Raw genomic sequence first — 18,892 nt, 5'->3', positions numbered from 1 at the left:
ATTCCATTTTATTGACCGTCCCAAAACTTTTTGGTACTCCATGTGGAGTTTGTTTTTAATCGTTTAGCTTCATTTGATTATATTTACTTAATTGACACTTGAGAGTAAGCTATATTTGCTTAAAGTGATATTATGGGCATCTAACAGTTTATAGGTGTCTATCGCAACCGTTGTTTATTTTTGGTGTTTTCACTTCATATACACTTATATTTGTTAATGCAGCATCAACATACTAAAACAATATCCCGGATAGAGAAAAATAATGCATTTGAATGTCAACCGTACTTTCGTTTGACAACTGATCATGCATGTACGATGTGAACCTAAATTTAGTTTTAGCGCACATTAGTTCATACGACATAATTTTGTTTTACGGATCATTTCGGCTTAGAGGGCTGGGTGAGTCACGTAAAATATCGAATATAAAATATATTTTTAATAAACAACTTGTAGCAAGATGAGTTGCAGATAATTGGTCAGTAACCACATTTTAACTAACTATTTTGACCTGTTAATTCTTTCCAGCTCAATTCAACAGTGAAAATGCCCATCATATCACTTTAATTCGATCATATTCGTTACAACAATTCTAAACTAATAAAAATTGATGCAATAATTAATTTTAAATAACGATTCGCTAAATTTCTGTTTGTAATTGCATATCCTTATTGTTGAGGGAAAATAACACGTAAATCATGCAAATGAATGCAATAATGTTTACCAGACCAATCTACCCAAGGCAAGTCCAGTCCCTCCCTGCACAAATAACATTAGCATGAAACGGTATCTGCAAAAAACGGTCCGTCACCCTTGTCAGTTATATTGCACCCATTTTTATCTTAGAGAACACCATCACATTTTCATAGCAAGCTTTCATTTAATATAAGATTTCACTATTTTGCTTTGTTTGTTAAATTATAAAGCCATAGTAAAATGCGCTTTTCATGTTCTGCACAAATCAGTCAGTGGCACAAATCAGTCAGTGGCTTAGATATGAAAAGGGAAGCAACCACTTTTTGTAACTAGGCAAGTTTGTTTATCACATGATCAAAACAACATGGCGGAAGACAAGTACCTGCTAGTTGGTTTACGCTTAATTGAACGTTAATTGAATATTTTGGGTTGTTTTATCACAACATTTTGGGAATTTAAAAGAGAATTATCGTATAAAAGTATGTATTGTTGCAATTCAAGATATTTTTTAGCTGAAACAATTGCTATAAGTATTAATCAATGTTTAAAATGTGTGTTTTTAGAACTGCTGACATTCCTGTTTGATAATGATGGAAAGAATTATTTACATTTTTTAATGTTTTATTCTACTATGATAAATGAACTTTTTGCACTTTCTTTGTCAAACTCCACATTTGTTTTCATGTGTCATTCATAAATTTGCAAGCGTGCAACGTATTTAATCGACTTTATGATAATTATAATCAAAATAACATTATTATTATTATTATTAATTGAGTTAATATAAAACCTTTCGGATTTCTCCACATCATACTGCTAGCATCAGATTTTTTAAAAATTGTATTATATATTAAACAGTCAACCATATCATCCTCTATAACTTACTATGGAATTCACAGTCTTAAAGTATATTAGATACCCCCACTAGGACACATCCAAAGTCTTAATTAATTTCGATACAGCTTTAGAAGGAATTGCAATATATTGACATGAAAATGTATGAGCACATATAAAGCAACTTTGTTTTTAATATAATCAGTACGTACTAATGTGCTGGAAAATTTTAAGTAAATGCTCGTTCCCCAATGCTATTTTTAAGAACTGGAATAAATCCTGTGGGGGCTCTTGTCAGTATTTTAAGATCACTACAGTGCCCCAGATAAGCTGCGTATCTGCGTCTTTCACCCTATTAAATTGTTATAAAACGCAAAGAAATACAAAATCATGCGTATTGAAAACGCAACAAATTTGACGTTTACTCAAATTTGTCAAACTTGATGCGTACGATACAATAGCTTCGATCGAAAATGCTTTGCTAATTTTCGGTATTTTCTCTTTTAAATTATTATAGACACTTTCATTCAGCAAGAGCCTGTATGACGGAGCAGGAAAACAGTCAAAGTTATTCAAATGCTCTGCGGACTAGATTTCATAGATAAAAAATAACCAAATTATTTACGACAACATACATGTGTTTTTAATCTGACTTTATCCGTCGTTCATTGTGCATGTATTTTTAAAACGTCTGTACTTTAATTTTCAATAACGATGCGAAATAAAAATGTATGAGAGAGGTCGAAAGACGTCCCCGATTGTTTCGCAAAAATATCAGTCGATAGCAAACTTTTTCGAACCAAGAAAGCAAGGGCCAGTAAGTGCCGAATTGGTTTATTTAAGTTAATTATGATAGTTTGCATTTTTATTGAATCAATACAAGTGTGCAGCTTCAACAGAAGTAAAGCAGCAATAATTTTAAAGTATGCATTTTTATAACTCATTTCACCCTATTTCAAGAATGAAATCACCCTATTTTTCAAAATCAATGGGTGAAAACCCTATTTACCGAAAAATTATCTGGGGCACTGTCACTATATATCCATGGCATTTGTTTCCATACAATATGCTTTTATTTATATGAACAATTTAGTTGACACTGTGTCAGCTGCTTTAAAAGACTTGAAAAACTAGATTTACTAAGACTAAATGGGCGAGCGTCCAAAAATATGGTCACTTGGTCAAATCTAAGAAAAATCTTGAAATCGCTCTAGAGACCACATTTATGACTCAATCTTTTTGAATCTTGGTCAGAATGTTTATCTTGACAATATAAAGGCTGAGTTTGAATCCTTGTCACATGGGTCTAAAAACTAGTTCACCAGTTAAAATCTTAGAAAACCCTGTGTATGCCTGGTCAGAATGTTTATCTAGGAAGTACCTAAGCTGAGTTTTAATCTTGGTGATATGCGTTGGAAAACAATTTTGCAAGATTGAATCATTACAAAAACTTTATCTTTTTCTCTGCAGAGGACACATTGATTAATCCATCTTGATGGAACTTGTTCAAAATTTTTATCTTACAATATTCAAAATTTGTATCTTACAATATGTAGGGCGAGATTGAATCTGGGTCCAAAATCTAGTTGAACAGTTAACATCTTAAAAAAACCTGATTACTACTTTAGAGGCTGCATTTAGGACTCAAATTTTATGGAACTTTGTCAGTATGTTTATATTTACAATTCCTAGACCATGTTTGAATCAGGGTCATGTGTGTCAGAAAAGTAGGTCACCAGGCCAAGTTTCAACATTTGTCTTGCCTCTAATTCAGGTGAGCACTTCATACAGTTTCCTTCCTCGCATTCCTAGCATATATATGAGGGCATATAGGGGTATGTGTTTTGGACTGATCATGTCCTTGCGTACATGTTGCTGATCATTTAAATATCTTTGATAATACTAAACAATTAAATCAACTTTCTTTGATTTTGTACAATACTACAGTAGTCTTCTTTCAACACCAGTCTCATCAACTGTGTCTTAATTACTCATAATGAGACGTTCTGTTTTCTCATATTTATTTGCTCATTATAGATTATTATTAAGAAGATAATGAATATTTGTATAAAAGGAAATATAGGTCTGAGATTTGTGTATGAACTTTTTACAAATTACTTTTTGTCAAATCTAATATAGAACATGTTTAAGTGTTAAGTAGTTTTAATCTTTTTGTCCCATTTTGTTGATATAGGACATAATAGTACTGGTGTAGCAATTAAGCCTTCAAGAAGCTAGTACGCATTTAAAGAAATTTGTCGATAAGCAAGCTGCATTTTCAAGTGTTCTGAATGTTGAATGAAAGGATTTTAATTAAGTGTTATGCTTAAGAAAAAATGGCAGATTGGATTTGTTTATATCATACAAAGCACTGAAACATATTTTGAATATTTATTTATTTGTTTAATTTTTGTTTTAATATTTTTTTATAAATGGTTAACATTTTAAAACACAAATGTCACTCTTGAACTTTAATACTTAATGTAACAAGCACTGAAAGTGAAACATTTGCCACTTGAGATTTAAGGTGCGACCCTAAACATGGTATAAAGGTAATCTAGTTCAGGACATATTGATTACGGATTCAAACATTTATTTGGTTAATCTAATCAAATGTGTACTTAAACTCTCCTTTCTACCTTATTCCTTTCATGGCGTTGCATTTTAGGCTTTACATACTTTCACAGCTCTTATGGCACAGGTAAAGTGATATTGCATTAATGGAATATTTACATTTCAAAGGGTCGGAAATAATTGTGGAAGTTTCAAAATCTCATTATGGATATATGTGGCTTGTTTTTTCAATAGGCGATATAGATCAGGCATATTTGAAGTATTTGTTAAGGTATACATGGCAAAAGTTATTCAATAGCTCTACTAAAATACTGTTGATACAGAAACATTTTTGGCAACCATGGTTTCTGTCAAGTGAAAATATGTAACTAAATTTTTACTAGCCAAAAGAACGATTCTTTTATGATATTCATAAAAGTAGTTACCATAATAGAGGACCACAAAAAACATTGAGCTTAGTTTAACCCTTAACCCTTTGCATGCTGGGAAATTTTTCATCTGCTAAAATGTCTTCTGCTGAATTTCTAAAATTAGCATTTTCTTCGATTTTTTTTCAAAGAATACTATCAGAATATCAAACAGTTTGGATCCTGATGAGACGCCACGTTCTGTGGCGTCTCATCTGGATCCAAACTGTTTGCAAAGGCCTTCCAAATTCAGTTCCCGCACTGAAAGGGTTAACCACTTAGATACGTATTTTCACGCATTTGTAGTCCCTTAGAAAATTTAATTAAATACCTTTCGAACTAGATTTAAGATATAAAGGCTTCATCTTCAAACCTTAGATACTGATGAGCAACAAACAGCATAAAACCTGAACAAACTGAAAGTTACTCACAGGCTGTTCTGGTTTTATGCTGTTTGCACATAGCCATTTTCACTTTGCTTTTATGGGGGAAAGGGTTAATCAACATCTGAGAGCATGGTGTGCATGTTTCAAGGAATTATCTTCATAATATTTTCTCTTAGTCCATGTTTTCATAATTTAAACAAAATGAAGCAATGGTTATTGTTATCTGAATTAGTTTTTTTTTCCTAACTGAACAAATACACAAAACAAACTGGCAAGATTTGTGTCATTTATGACCATTTTCCTACCATTTAAGGTGTAGACCGCTTAATTTTAGCTCTTATTTGACCAAATCCTTTATTACAACCATGGAATAAAATGAATGATTATTATTGAAAAACAATTAGTGGTTATTAACCTTTGGCATGGAAGTCTACATTATGCAACCTAGGACATTTAAAGTGACCTCCAGTAGGAATCAGTCTGCTTGTAACCTGATACCAGTTAATTGTTCGAGTCACATTGTGATCTAGTTAAGGACTTGATCCACTAACAGAGATTCTGCATACCTGGTACTTATTGTGATTCCTCAATGGAAGAATCTACGTGATTAAGTGTGTGATTAAGTGTACGTGTATGTTTTTGTTTTTGGAAGAAGATTTCTGACAGTTTTAAGTGGCTGTGAACTTGCATGAGAATGGGAAATAAATTTGCACACAATTAGAATAGAGTTAAATTCAAATATATCAGGCACACAATAACTAGATTTTTTTTAAAATTGCTATGAAACTTACAGTGTCTGCATATAATAAAGGTTAAGTTTGGTTTGGAGCATTAATGCTCTTATCATACTACTGGTATGCCCCTTTTGGGCCAAAACTTCTCATCTTGCTTGAGGATTTGAAGGATATAATGCAAGAACAATTGTGATCATTGTATCTCTATTTTTCAGGTTACATAATAGGGTGGTGGCAAGAAAATTTCATTGGAACACCAAAGTGGGAGACATTAACTTTTCAATAATTTCATTCGGAGATCAGATTGAAATTCCAGTGAACGTGGATTGATTTTGAAACAGGAAATAAATAAAGATACATATACCTTTAACATATCCAGAAGATCTACAATTGAAAACGAAATCCATTATAATCAACAGCAAGCAGCAATAACAAAGCACTGTGTTCAATGATTATTGGAATACTGTTATTTGCTATCACTTACTTGCATGCAATCCACAAACTAATCATGATTTGCGAGTCAGTTCTATCATGAACACCAGTGGAGACTAGTATGAGGATATTTGAAAGCTCTCGTGAACATTGAGTGTTAGAATGTCTGGGAATCTAAAGCACAGTACGTCCATGTCATCATTAGCTTCCATGGACAAGGGGAACTCAAATGAAGGTAAGAGCATGCTTAAATGGGTCTTATGCCATAATGCCAACATAACTCCAGACCAGACTGCGCATCTGTGCAGTCTAGTCAGAAGCTATATTACTCTTTCAGTTGATGACACCATGTCATGATCTGAACTGATTCTGGCTTCAATAAAACGCTAGCGCATTCCGTTGATTAGAAATATCCAAAGTCAAAACACACTTGTAGGTCAATTGTTTTTTTAGGAAAGTCCTGCTATAAAATGTCTCTTTCATATGTGCACAACATAAACAAGGTCTAGTTAAAACTACAAAACCTGATTGTTTAATTTTTTTAGCATGATCTGAGTTTGTTTTGATCTTCCACTGAGCATTCTTTGTTTTGGTGCAAATAATTATGTGTTTTCATTCCCATTTGGAGATTACAAATGAGCCCTGCTAGGGGAAATCAGGGCTTAATTCATGTGCAAATAGTGGCATTCCAGTTTAGCCTGTGCAGTCTGCACAGGCTTATCAGGGATGACACTTTTTGCTTTTATTGTATGTTTATTAAAGGAAGTCTCCTCTTAGCATAATTCCAGTGTAGGTAAAAAGTGTCATCCCTGATAAAGATTTTTTGATGACACTTAACACACATGCATTAAGCCCTGTTTTTCCAGAACAAGTTGCAAATGTTTTCTGTGCATACATGTAGCTGTGTCATACCCAGGGTTACCATTGCAGGTTTGTAACGTGTTTTGTGAATATTGCAGGTTTCACTTGAAACTGTTCTTTCTGAACAGATATAGCAGTTTCACACTAAACCCATTTTTGCTTTTCACGACCGTTGGTTGCACCATAAGGTTGATTTTCCATTATTCCTAGGCTTGGGCAAGCCAAATAACATTAGTTGAAAACAGTTGAAACATTCTTCATATATCCTATTTTACAAACACAATAACATTTATGTTCATATATACATATGGAAAAGCAGCTTGAGTTACATAGGCCCTTATTGTGCAAATTATCATAATGATGACCACACAAAATTATTACAAACATTATTACATGAAGTAACAAGGCGTCTTATAGCAGTCCGTCTGTCAGAGTGTCAAGACTTTCCTCTCTTCAGTCATTATAAACTTTGCCATATAGTGATGGAGTTAAAACTGCTTTGGGACAAATATTCAATATCACAAGACAAAGTGTTAATTGCTTGTAACACCCATCTGCCAACCTCTAAGGTCAATGTTACATTTAAAGGTCAAATGTCTAATTTTGCCTTTAACAGCTGGAAGTTTTCTGTCTCAGGTATAACTTTGCTACATTTATATGAATGCTGAAAAAAGCTTTAAGCCAAATGTAAACCATCAGTAATAAACATGTGGGGTGAAACTGCCATCTTCTTACCTTAAAGGTCAATGTGACATTGATTGGTGAAAAAGTACAATTAATACTTAAAGTTGAATGGGGGGGGGGGCATGATTGTGAGATTATTCAGAATTGAAGAAAAATCAATGCATATTTCCACTGTACATTGGCCTAACAATTTTTTGTTTAATGTCGCACACTTTATCCAGACAACAATTATATGCCCTGTGGGAACACCTGCTGATTTTTACTTCCCTAATTATACCTCAGTCACAAATAGACACCGATCACCGTCCGATCAGCGGCCGACGTATTTTTCAGCTCATCGGGCTGGCGACCGGCCGATGATCGCACGGAAACCGGGCCAATTTGTAGCATCGGGCGGCGTCCGGATTAATTTTAAGTCTCACTTAAAATTTTGCCCGACGTCGGGCCCGGGAAGGAATCGAGTTGAGATCGAAACAAGATCGACGATCAACGCACGGGTATCGCCCGGCGATCGCCCGACATCGGATGCATTGAACGTGTATCGGAAAAAGTAAAAGTATTTCCCAGAGGAATATACATTGGCCGGCGACTGTCTGATTGCCGGAGTGCCTCTGCTAGATGCCCGACGGACGCCGGACGATGCTCGTTATGATACACGTACAATGAATCCGATGTCGGGCGCACGCCGGGCGATAACCGTTCGTTGATCGTCCGATCTTTTTTTGGTCTCAACTCGATTCCTCCCGGGCCCAATATTGCGTAAAACAAACTTTGATATAAAAAATTAATCCGGACGCCGCCCGATGTTACAAAATGACCCGATGTGCGTGGGGTCATCGGCCGGCGCCAGACCCATAAGCGGAAAAAAACGTCGGCCGCTGATCGGACGGTGATCGGTGTCTATTTGTGACTGAGGTTTAAACTTTGTCACTCATCGGACGGCGGACGGCTCCGACGTGTCCAGTCTTCCCGATGCCTGGAGATCGGACACATCGGCCGGCGACCAGATTATTTGTGACTGAGGCGTTACACTTGCAGAATTTCTATTAATCCAAATCTGATATTTATTGGTTTGTACTTAAACCTGCTGTTATAATTGATCAGTACAAGGTGTTTAGGGGAAGGTTTACTTATTGTATAGTATTGAAAGAGAAATAGATATATTCATGAGCAAGTATTTAGGTTATTATTTGGCTTCTTTGGATTAAACTTTTTTTAATAAACAAATAAAAATTGTGGCCCTCTTGTTTTTGATTGTCGAAGAAATATCAAAGAGTTTCTATTAGTTAGTTATATACATTTTGTGGTCATCATAAAAACATGTTACATGAGCATGCTACTTTTATATGAGCCACATAATGTGAAAATGGGTCTTATGCCATATGCAGCGAGCGTTGCTACAGGCCTGAGCCTGCGCATCTGTGGAGTCTGGTCAGGAGCTACTCTGGCCAGCTGATGAGACCAGGAAGCCTTGTGTGAATTTATAGTAGACAGAGTGGCTTTTGACAAGTCTGGTCTTGAGCTACGCTGGAGGCTTATGGCATAAGACCCATTTTCGCATGATGCCACTCATAGAAGAGTAGCATGTTCATTTAACCTGTATTTATATAGACTGTGGGATGTTTTAATTCAATGTATGTAAATATTTGGTTTATTTTCAAAGTGGCTTTTCAATCAGTGTTTATAAATTGCAAAATATAAAAGGTTGTTTGAACTTTAATTGATAAGAAAGGAATTCATTTCAACTGATAAGATCTCCAATAGTTTTTTTTGCTTTCAATTTAAACAACAATCACAATTAACTTTTGCTACATTTTGTGATTTATTTTAATCCTGAGAAATCAACAGGCAAATATTATGAAGTTCCTGTTTTAACACTTTATTTGAGTAATTAACTTGAAATGTTATCATACTTGTGTACAGTTTGTAGGATGTATACTTATCATCATCCCTTTGTTGTAATCCATGCTTTAAAGTTGCATTGGTGCTTATGCAGTTTCAAATTCTGTTTTGTAGACAGTGATAAATTAAAATTTGCGGATTTGTCACTGCCTGAAATACATTGAAAGGTATAGTTATCTCCAACCAAACAAATCCACCCCTCAGTTAAGCCTGACATATTGATTTATTGTATATATCCACACATTGATCTGCTATCATACAATGCCCGCTATGAAGTCATGCAAGGTTTTTGTGGTCTTATTAGCAGACAGCATTGCTCCTACCAGACTCCATATTTTGGTTAAGTTTTTTCTACAGTAAGTGAAGTTTTCAAACAATAGCAGAATGTCTACCCATCTATGTCCTACGGACACAATTCTAGTTAAATCTTTCAGTGCTGGAGCCGAATTTTGAAGGCCTTTGCAAACAGTTTGGATCCAGATGAGACACCACAGAACGTGGCGTCTCATCAGGATCCAAACTGTTTGCTATTCTGATAGTTTTCTTTGAAAAAAAATCGAAGAAAATGCTAATTTTAGAAATTCTGCAGACAACATTTAAGCAGACGACAAATTACCCAGCATGCAAAGGGTTAAACTTAGAACTTCTATTTTACCTTGCTACACATAACAGTGATTGACGTTCAGGGTTTGGTGGCGGGTTTAGCAGTGGATAAGTCAAAAATGTATTAAACAAACTATAGTTTTACAGGCTTTATAAAGATTGAGGTAAAATGGTTGTAAGGGAATAATACTTTCAATGGCTTACATGGCATTGTAAAACATGTGGCAATGAACTATAAAGTAGTCAATGAAATTTGATTCTAATGACATTCTGTAGTTTAAGTGAAACAATATCAATGGTATAGTGTAAGAGCTATTCAAATTTAATAAAAAGGTTTAAGTGCATATCTTAACATTGTTATGTTTTGAATGACTGAGTTTGTTTGGTAAATTAATTCATGTAATATGTAGCAGTTATTTGTTGTACAAGTTTCAATTAACAAATTACTTTATGTTGCTACAATGGAACAAGTTCTGTATCAGAACCTTGTGATTTTGATTGATATTATGAAATGATTGGAAAGGATTTGTGCAATGTATTGGCCATCAGGTGAGGTGGTTAATTAACATTTAATTAGACCATTGTTTAAATTTTGAGCGTGACGCTGTGCAGTTTTGCATTAGATAACGTTAACCTAGTCGGGGTTATTAAATGCAATGTTTTTATTGATCTTGCACACATTTTTGTCTGCTTAAATAACTTTGAAAGGTTTATTTTAGATTTTATTTGTGAACTTACAATTGTGAGATAAAGATAAATTTATCTTATTATAAATAGAAAATATGTACTGATAAAAAGCTACATTGTAATGGGGCTTATTCTTGTAACTGAAAACTTTTTTGTATAGTATTTTATCATTTTGCCATAAGCCTTTCAATTAAACAAACGATCATAATAAAACATGATTTTATGTTTAATATTTAAGCTATATATAATTTATACACAAATTGAACTAAAAATAATTTACAGTTATTGTGGGAAATTTTGGTTGCATCTTTGAAAGTCTGATGTAAATTGAATTGACAGTTTAAAATTTTGAAAATGTGCATGTAATTTATGAGAAAATAGTCAGAAATATCCCTGTGGATTAAAAAGGAAATATAAATTAAATTGCTCATACTTTGTGCCATTCTTACTCACCTTTATCTGTAGAAACTTGATCTTAACTCTTTCAGTGCTGGAACCGAATTTTGAAGGCCTTTGCAAACAGTAAGGATCCAGATGAGACGCCACAGAACGTGGCATCTCATCAGGATCCAAACTGTTTGCTATTTTTATAGTATTCTTTGAAAAAAATCAAAGAATATGCTAATTTTAGAAATTCAGCAGACCACAGTTAGCAGACGACAAATTTCCCAGCATGCAAAGGGTTAAGTGGATGTTTCACTTTAAATGAATATTTAATCATATAAACACTCTTAATCTAAGCTTTTCTGTACATTGTATCAGTTGCATGAGATGTATGCACTTTAAACAATGTCTGATAATGTCATGAATTAATGCATGTATTTAAGAAATAGTTTATGACTATGTGATGGTGATAGCAATGATTTAGTTCAGATGCCTAGAAATTAAACCATGAAGGTGATAACCAAAGTGGTTGTAACGAGCATCCTAGCAACAAATCCTTAGTTATTACAGCAGTAACAAACACTGGCCATCAACTCGATTTCTAATCTGCCATAATCTATAGTTTAAGCTGCATTTGATTGCATGTGACTATTTTTTGTTGGGAAGCAACATAGAAACAATCACATGATTATTCTGCTGTAAGGTTTTCTCTGGCTGCACTAGATGCAGACTAGATGCGATAGTGGGAATAACATGTTACAGCCTTAACCTTAGATTCTCCCAATACTAATACTATAATAATGATATACAAACAACAAAACAAATAATAACCATACTGTTTATCCCAATATCAGAAATCAGAAACAACTATGGACTTTCTGGGTATCCGCCACAATTAGCTGCCTTATTTCATTGCAACTGTGTGCATGACCATGGTATAACCCTTTGCATGCTGGGTAATTTGTCTTCTGCTAAAATGTTGTCTGCTGAATTTCTAAAATTAGCATTTTCTTCGATTTGTTTCAAAGAATACTATCAGAATAGCAAACAGTTTGGATCCTGATGAGACGCCACGTTCTGTGGTGTCTCATCAGGATCCAAACTGTTTGCAAAGGCCTTCGAAATTCTGTTCCCGCACTGAAAGGGATAATATGCACCTGTAGCCAAACTACCTGAAGGAACAAGCTACAGACCAACATGATATCATTATGATACATTGCAACTATCTCAAAAGGTAACTGCATATTCTACAATGGTATTTGTCCCCCTTCATAGAAGGAAGCTGTACAAGTGTTGATGTCTCAACCATAACTTTGCCATATATATTAATGTATTAAAAATATGTTGTCATGTGCAACACCTGTCTCCCTACCTGGAAGGTCAAGGTCTTACTAAGAGGTCAATAGTCAAATATGGAAATATAACAGATTGAAAACTCCTGTTTAAGCAATACGTTGTTATATTTTGATGGATTGCAAAATAACTTGACCCAAATGTGAAAAGTCATAAGAAGACATGTCACTTTAACCCCCGTCTTCTTTCCTAGAGGTCAAAAGTTAAATTTTGCCATATAAAACTACTTGAAAATGTCTGTCTCAGCCATATCTTTGGCCATTTAACAGCTTGTCAGGACAAAAACTTTGTAATTCATTATGCAATTTTTTAATAATAAACCTCCAATGACCACCATTAGGAACCAGTGTGTAAGTATAACACAGGTCTCCCTATCACAACGTCAGGAACCAGTGTGTAAGTATAGCACAGGTCTCCCTATCACAACGTCAGGAACCAGTGTGTAAGTATAGCAAAGGTCTCCCTATCACAACGTCAGGAACCAGTGTGTAAGTATAGCACAGGTCTCCCTATCACAACGTCAGGAACCAGTGTGTAAGTATAGCACAGGTCTCCCTATCACAACGTCAGGAACCAGTGTGTAAGTAAAGCACAGGTCTCCCTATCACAACGTCAGGAACCAGTGCGTAAGTGTAGCACAGGGTCCCTATCACGTCAAATTTGGCCATAAAACAGCTTCTTTTTTACATTTGAGTCGCGTTCTGAGAAAACAGGGCTTAATGCTTGTGCGTAAAGTGTCATCCCAGACTGCACAGGCTAATCAGGGACGACACTTTCCGCTTTTATGGTATTTTTCGATTAAAGGAAGTCTCTTCTACACGAAAATCCAGTTTAGGCGGAAAGTGTCGTCCCTGATTAGCTTGTGCGGACTGCACAGGCTAATCTGGGACGACACTTTACGCACATGTTTTATGCCCAGTTTTCTCAGAAGGCATCTCATTTATTAGACGATTTTTGAGGAAAAAAGTAGACTTTGGGGACATATGTTACCTATAGGCAAGTCTTGTTTATTCTATTTTCAGATATAACACTGTCTTCCCTTCACTCCCAGTTCTCTAGAAAGCCCTCAGCTAACATGGTACTTGGGACCAATGGGCTGTCTTCAGGTAACTGAACAACAACAAGTTTGGGTACAAATTTTAACAATGAGTTAAAGTGCAGAAGTAGTTTGCATAGGAAATTTTTTTTCTCAAGCCTTTAAAGACGTGAAAAATACACAGCCAGTCATGATAAAACATTCTTTCAATATTTCACAGCTTGTTGTTGGACTAATGTAAAAAGCGAAAAGGGCAAAAAGCCAATACAATTCAAGATTTTGTAAAATATGATACGCTTCTGGGAAAACTGGGCCTAATGCATGTGCGTGAAGTGTTGACTCCCAGGTTAGCCTATGCAGTCCACACAGGGACAAAACTTTCTGCCAATACTGGATTTTTTAGATGAGAATAGAATTTCTTTAAAAGAAAAAAACTATAAAAGCGTAAAGTGTCATCCCTGATTAGCCAGTGCGGACTGCACAGGGTTATCTAGGATGACACTTTATATAAAAGTGGAAAGTGTTGTCCCTGATTAGCCAGTTCAGACTGCAAAGGGTTATCTAGGATGACACTTTATATAAAAGTGGAAAGTGTTGTCCCTGATAAGCCAGTGCGGACTGCACAGGGTTATCTAGGATGACACTTTATATAAAAGTGGAAAGTGTTGTCCCTGATTAGCCAGTGCGGACTGCACAGGGTAATCAAGGATGCCACTTTATGCACATGCTTTAAGCCCCTTTATCCCAAAACTCTGCTCTTATTACAGCAGTGTCTTTCCCTTCCCCTTCAGCTAACAGTGTTGATGACAAGGCTCGTAATCGCCGACCAGTCGGTGACAAGATTGACCTGACAAGGACCAAGTCAGACCAAGAACGGCCCGAAGAAGATGACCGACGGTCCAGAGGTCAGGCCAAGGCCAAACGGAAACGGAAGCGTAACATGATTACTGCCAATCTGACTGGTACCAGATATGAAGTCAGTAAGTCCAGAGAGTGTGTTTGTTTTGGAATATAGCCAAATAAATGTTCATCGTTCATTGAAATCTGGGTTAAATGCATGTGCAAAGTGTTGTCCCAGGCTAATCAGGGACGACACTGTCTGCTTTTATGTAATTTTTTGTTTGATGGAAGTCTCTTCAAAATTTAAATCAAGTGAATGCAAAAAGTGGCATCCCTGATTAGCCTGTGTGGATTGCACAGGCTACTCTTGGACCACGCTTAACGTTCATGCATTAAACACCCTTTTCACAGAGCAATGCTCAATTGTTTGTTTATCCCTTTACTGCTCAGATACCTTAAGGTTGCTTTGCATCTTTGTGTCTTTGAGCATCACCAATTTTTTTTCAGTTTGTCAGAAACACTTGGTACTTAATGATTATTCATCAGGTACACATACATCAAATTGTTACTTTACTTCACATCTCTCTTTACTTCTCTTAATCAGTGACTTATTATGCCCCCCTTCGAAGAAGAGGGGGTATATTGCTTTGCTCATGTCGGTCTGTCGGTCAGTCTGTCTGTCGGTCTGTCGGTCCGTCCACCAGGTGGTTTCCGGATGATAACTCAAGAACGCTTAGGCCTAGGATCATGAAACTTCATAGGTAGATTGATCATGACTCGCATATGACCCCTATTGATTTTCAGGTCACTAGGTCAAAGGTCAAGGTCACAGTGACCCGAAATAGTAAAATGGTTTCCGGATGATAACTCAAGAACGCTTATGCCTAGGATCATAAAACTTTGTAGGTAGATTGATAATGGCTGGCCGATGACCCCTATTGATTTTCAGGTCACTAGGTCAAAGGTCAAGGTCACGGTGACCCAAAATAGTATAATGGTTTCCAGATGATAACTCAAGAACGCTTATGCCTAGAATCATGAAACTTCATAGGTACATTGATCATGACTCGCAGATGACCCCTATTGATTTTCAGGTCACAAGCTCAACGGTCAACGTCATGGTGACCCGAAATAGTAAAATGGTTTCCGGATGATAACTCAAGAACACTTATGCCTAGGATCATGAAACTTGATAGGTAGATTGATCATGACTCGCAGTTGACCCCTATTTATTTTCAGGTCACTATATCAAAGGTCAAGGTCACAGTGACCTGAAATAGTAAAATGGTTTCCAGATGATAACTCAAGAACGCTTATGGCTATGATCATAAAACTTCATAGGTACATTGATCATGACTGGCAGATGACCCCTATTGATTTTCAGGTCACTATATCAAAGGTCAAGGTCACGGTGTACTGAAATAGTAAAATGGTTTCCGGATGATAACTCAAGAACACTTATGCCTAGGATCATGAAACTTGATAGGTAGATTGATCATGACTCGCAGTTGACCCCTATTGATTTTCAGGTCACTATATCAAAGGTCAAGGTCACGTTGACCTGAAAAAGTAAAATGGTTTCTGGATGATAAATCAAGAACGCTAATGGCTACAATCATAAAACTTCACAGGTACATTGATCATGACTCGCAGATGACCCCTATCCATTTTGAGGTCACTAGGTCAAAGGTCAAGTTCACAGTGACCCGAAATAGTGAAATGGTTTCCGGATGATAACTGAAGAACGCTTATTCCTAGGTTCATGAAACTTGATAGGTAGATTGATCATGACTTGCAAATGAGCCCTATTGATTTTCAGGTCACTAGGTCAAAGGTCAAGGTCACGGTGACCCGAAATAGTAAAATGGTTTCTGGATGATAACTCAAGAACGCTTATGGAAAGGATCATGAAACTTGATAGGTACATTGATAATGACTGGCAGATGACCCCTATAGATTTTCAGGTCACTAGGTCAAAGGTCAAGGTCACAGTGACAAATAACATATTCACACAATGGCTGTCACTACAACGGAGAGCCCATATGGGGGGCATGCATGTTTTACAAACAGCCCTTGTTATGTCAATTCATAAGACACTTTGCATATCACTTTACCTCACTTCATTTTTAGCTTGGCTGTTTGCGGAGAAAACCCAACGTATTGTTATAGCCAGCTCGTTGTGCCGTGTCTTTCCGCCTTTTGGCGTCCGCCGTGCTAATACTTAACATTTTCTCTAAAATCAACCTACAACTTTGAAACTTCATATGTAGATGCACCTTGATCAGTTCTACATGCCACACACATTTTTGGGTCACTAGGTCAAGGTCACTGTGACCTCTAAAAAAAAAAAAAATTCTGACAAGCTTTCATTTATTCAAAACTGCACCATCAGCCGACCGTTGGCACCCGTTATGCAGTGCTCTTGTTAGTGTTTACCTATCATTTAACTTAATTGTGTTAGGTTCACTGATTGTTTTGTTCTTTCAGTCCGTCAGATGGTGGAACATGTCGGGTTCAGCATATCAAGAGATGATGACCCAGCAGCGTAAGTGGCTTTCAATTTGCTTGCCTTATTATGCCTGTATATGCCAAGTGTGATGATTATAATTATGATATAACTTTATAATATACCTATAAATATTCTTACTAAAATGATGTAGTATTTCCTTTACAAAATGCAATTTCTAGATTAGAATTCAATATTTCATAGTTTGAAGTCTGTTTCTGTATTCTAAGGGAACTATGTTTATGTGTTATTAATATTGTAAAATATTCGTAAAGTTGCGATAATTATAATCAATCCAGACTTTCGCACTTATAATGTTCATGCTAAAAGCAAAGTTTTCTAGAATCAAAATTGTCTGTTTAATGGTCTTCAATATACCTGTTGTCGTCAACTCGCAAAATTTGCAAAAACAGATATTACGATTTGAAAGATGGTGTCACATTTCAAAATAATATGTATTTAACAGCACTTCATTTGATTATAAACACTCTTGGCATTTATGAACATTAGACATAATTTTCCAGTCAATTCATAAAAGTATGAAATGCATAAAAATGCTTATCAATTGTTAAAAGATATTCAGCACAAGGGTGAGCAGGGTAAAGCAAAAAGAAGCACCAAGGACCAGGACATTTCTTTTTCACTTTCAATATTAATCTTTTCTTGTTAATCAAGTTTTAACTCAAACTTTGAATAGTAATTGAGTCCTGTTCTGAGAAAACTGGGCATAATGCATGTGTGTAAAGTGTCGTCCCAGATTAGCGTGTGCAGTTTGCACAGGCTAATCAGGGACAACACTTTCCACTTTTATAACATTTTTCGTTTAAATGAAAACTAGCCTATGTGGACTGCACAGGCTAATCTGGGATGACACTTTACACACATGCATTATGCCCAGTTTTCTCAGAACGGGACTCAATTAAACATCTGAGCCTCATTCTGGGATAACTGAGCTTAATACATGTGTGTAATGTCCACACAGGCTCATAGGGTACAGCACTTTCCACCTAAAGTGGATTTTCTTTTAGAAGACACTCTTTATCAGTAAAATTCATTAAAAGTGGAAAGTGTCATCTCTGATTAGTCTTTGCAAATTGCACAGGCTAATCTAGGACAACATTTTTTTGCGTGTTCATTAAGCTCTGTTTTCTTTTATCGCGGCTCATTTGTTTGAAGTTTTCACTGGTTGTTTCAGATTTCTGATCTGGAATGACACGTTTGTGTCCTCTGAGCGGATATCCGACCTGAAGCCCTACCAGCGCATCAACCACTTCGCAGGCATGGGTGAGGTCACCAGGAAAGACAGCCTTGCAAGGAACATGATGAAGTACGTGGGAATTGTCAATCTAGATGCAGTCACCACAGGCTAATTAGGGACTATACTTTCTTACTAAACTGAATTTTTGCTAAAAAGAGAATTCCTTTAAACTAAATATTTGATAGGGGCAGAAAGTGTCATCCCTGATAAGCTTGTACGGACTGCACAGGCTAATCTGGGATTACACTTTATGCACATGAATAAATCCCAGAAAGAGGCTCTATTTAAGAACACCAGGCTACCTTTTGAAGCTTAATAACAAATAGTGTTACTATTTATATTCCACTTGTACTTTTTCATTCAGCTTAAATCCCCAAAAGTTCATGATATTTTATTGACACCTTGTATATGAATTTTACACTGATTGTTCAGAATGGCGAAGGCGTCCCCAGATGAGTACAACTTTTGCCCTCGTACCTGGATCCTGCCAGCAGACTTCAACGCCATACAGAACTACATGAAGGACCTGAAGGCACACAAGAAAAACAAGACCTTCATCATCAAGCCGTCCAATGGAGCTCAGGGGCATGGGTAGGTTTAAACCCTTTCCGTGCTGGAACCGATTTTTGAAGGCCTTTGCAAACAGTTTGGATCCAGATAAGATGCCACAGAATTTAGCGTCTCATCAGGATCCAAACTGTTTGCTATTCTGATAGTA

At 36.1% G+C, this 18,892-nt stretch overlaps 1 protein-coding gene across 2 annotated transcripts in view; it reads left to right on the top strand.

Moving 5' to 3' along the window:
• The first annotated feature begins 1,050 nt into the window (after positions 1–1,050).
• Positions 1,051–18,892, top strand: part of LOC127862170 (tubulin polyglutamylase TTLL7-like) — a 38,917-nt gene continuing 21,075 nt past the window's right edge. Inside the window, exons 1-7 of one of the 2 annotated variants that reach the window (XM_052401169.1) lie at positions 1,051–1,172; positions 5,844–6,295; positions 13,557–13,640; positions 14,362–14,550; positions 16,898–16,955; positions 18,112–18,243; positions 18,607–18,765. In XM_052401169.1, the coding sequence (XP_052257129.1) occupies positions 6,223–6,295; positions 13,557–13,640; positions 14,362–14,550; positions 16,898–16,955; positions 18,112–18,243; positions 18,607–18,765 (695 nt within the window). In that variant the 5' untranslated portion in view covers positions 1,051–1,172; positions 5,844–6,222. Of the gene's footprint in view, positions 1,173–4,272; positions 4,373–5,843; positions 6,296–13,556; positions 13,641–14,361; positions 14,551–16,897; positions 16,956–18,111; positions 18,244–18,606; positions 18,766–18,892 lie in introns of those variants that run through there. The other variant, XM_052401170.1, reaches the window with a different exon arrangement.

The sequence above is a fragment of the Dreissena polymorpha genome, chromosome 16, assembly GCF_020536995.1.
Source record: "Dreissena polymorpha isolate Duluth1 chromosome 16, UMN_Dpol_1.0, whole genome shotgun sequence".
NCBI classification, from domain to species: Eukaryota; Metazoa; Mollusca; class Bivalvia; order Myida; family Dreissenidae; genus Dreissena; species Dreissena polymorpha.
This window is presented reverse-complemented; position numbering and strand designations above follow the sequence as displayed.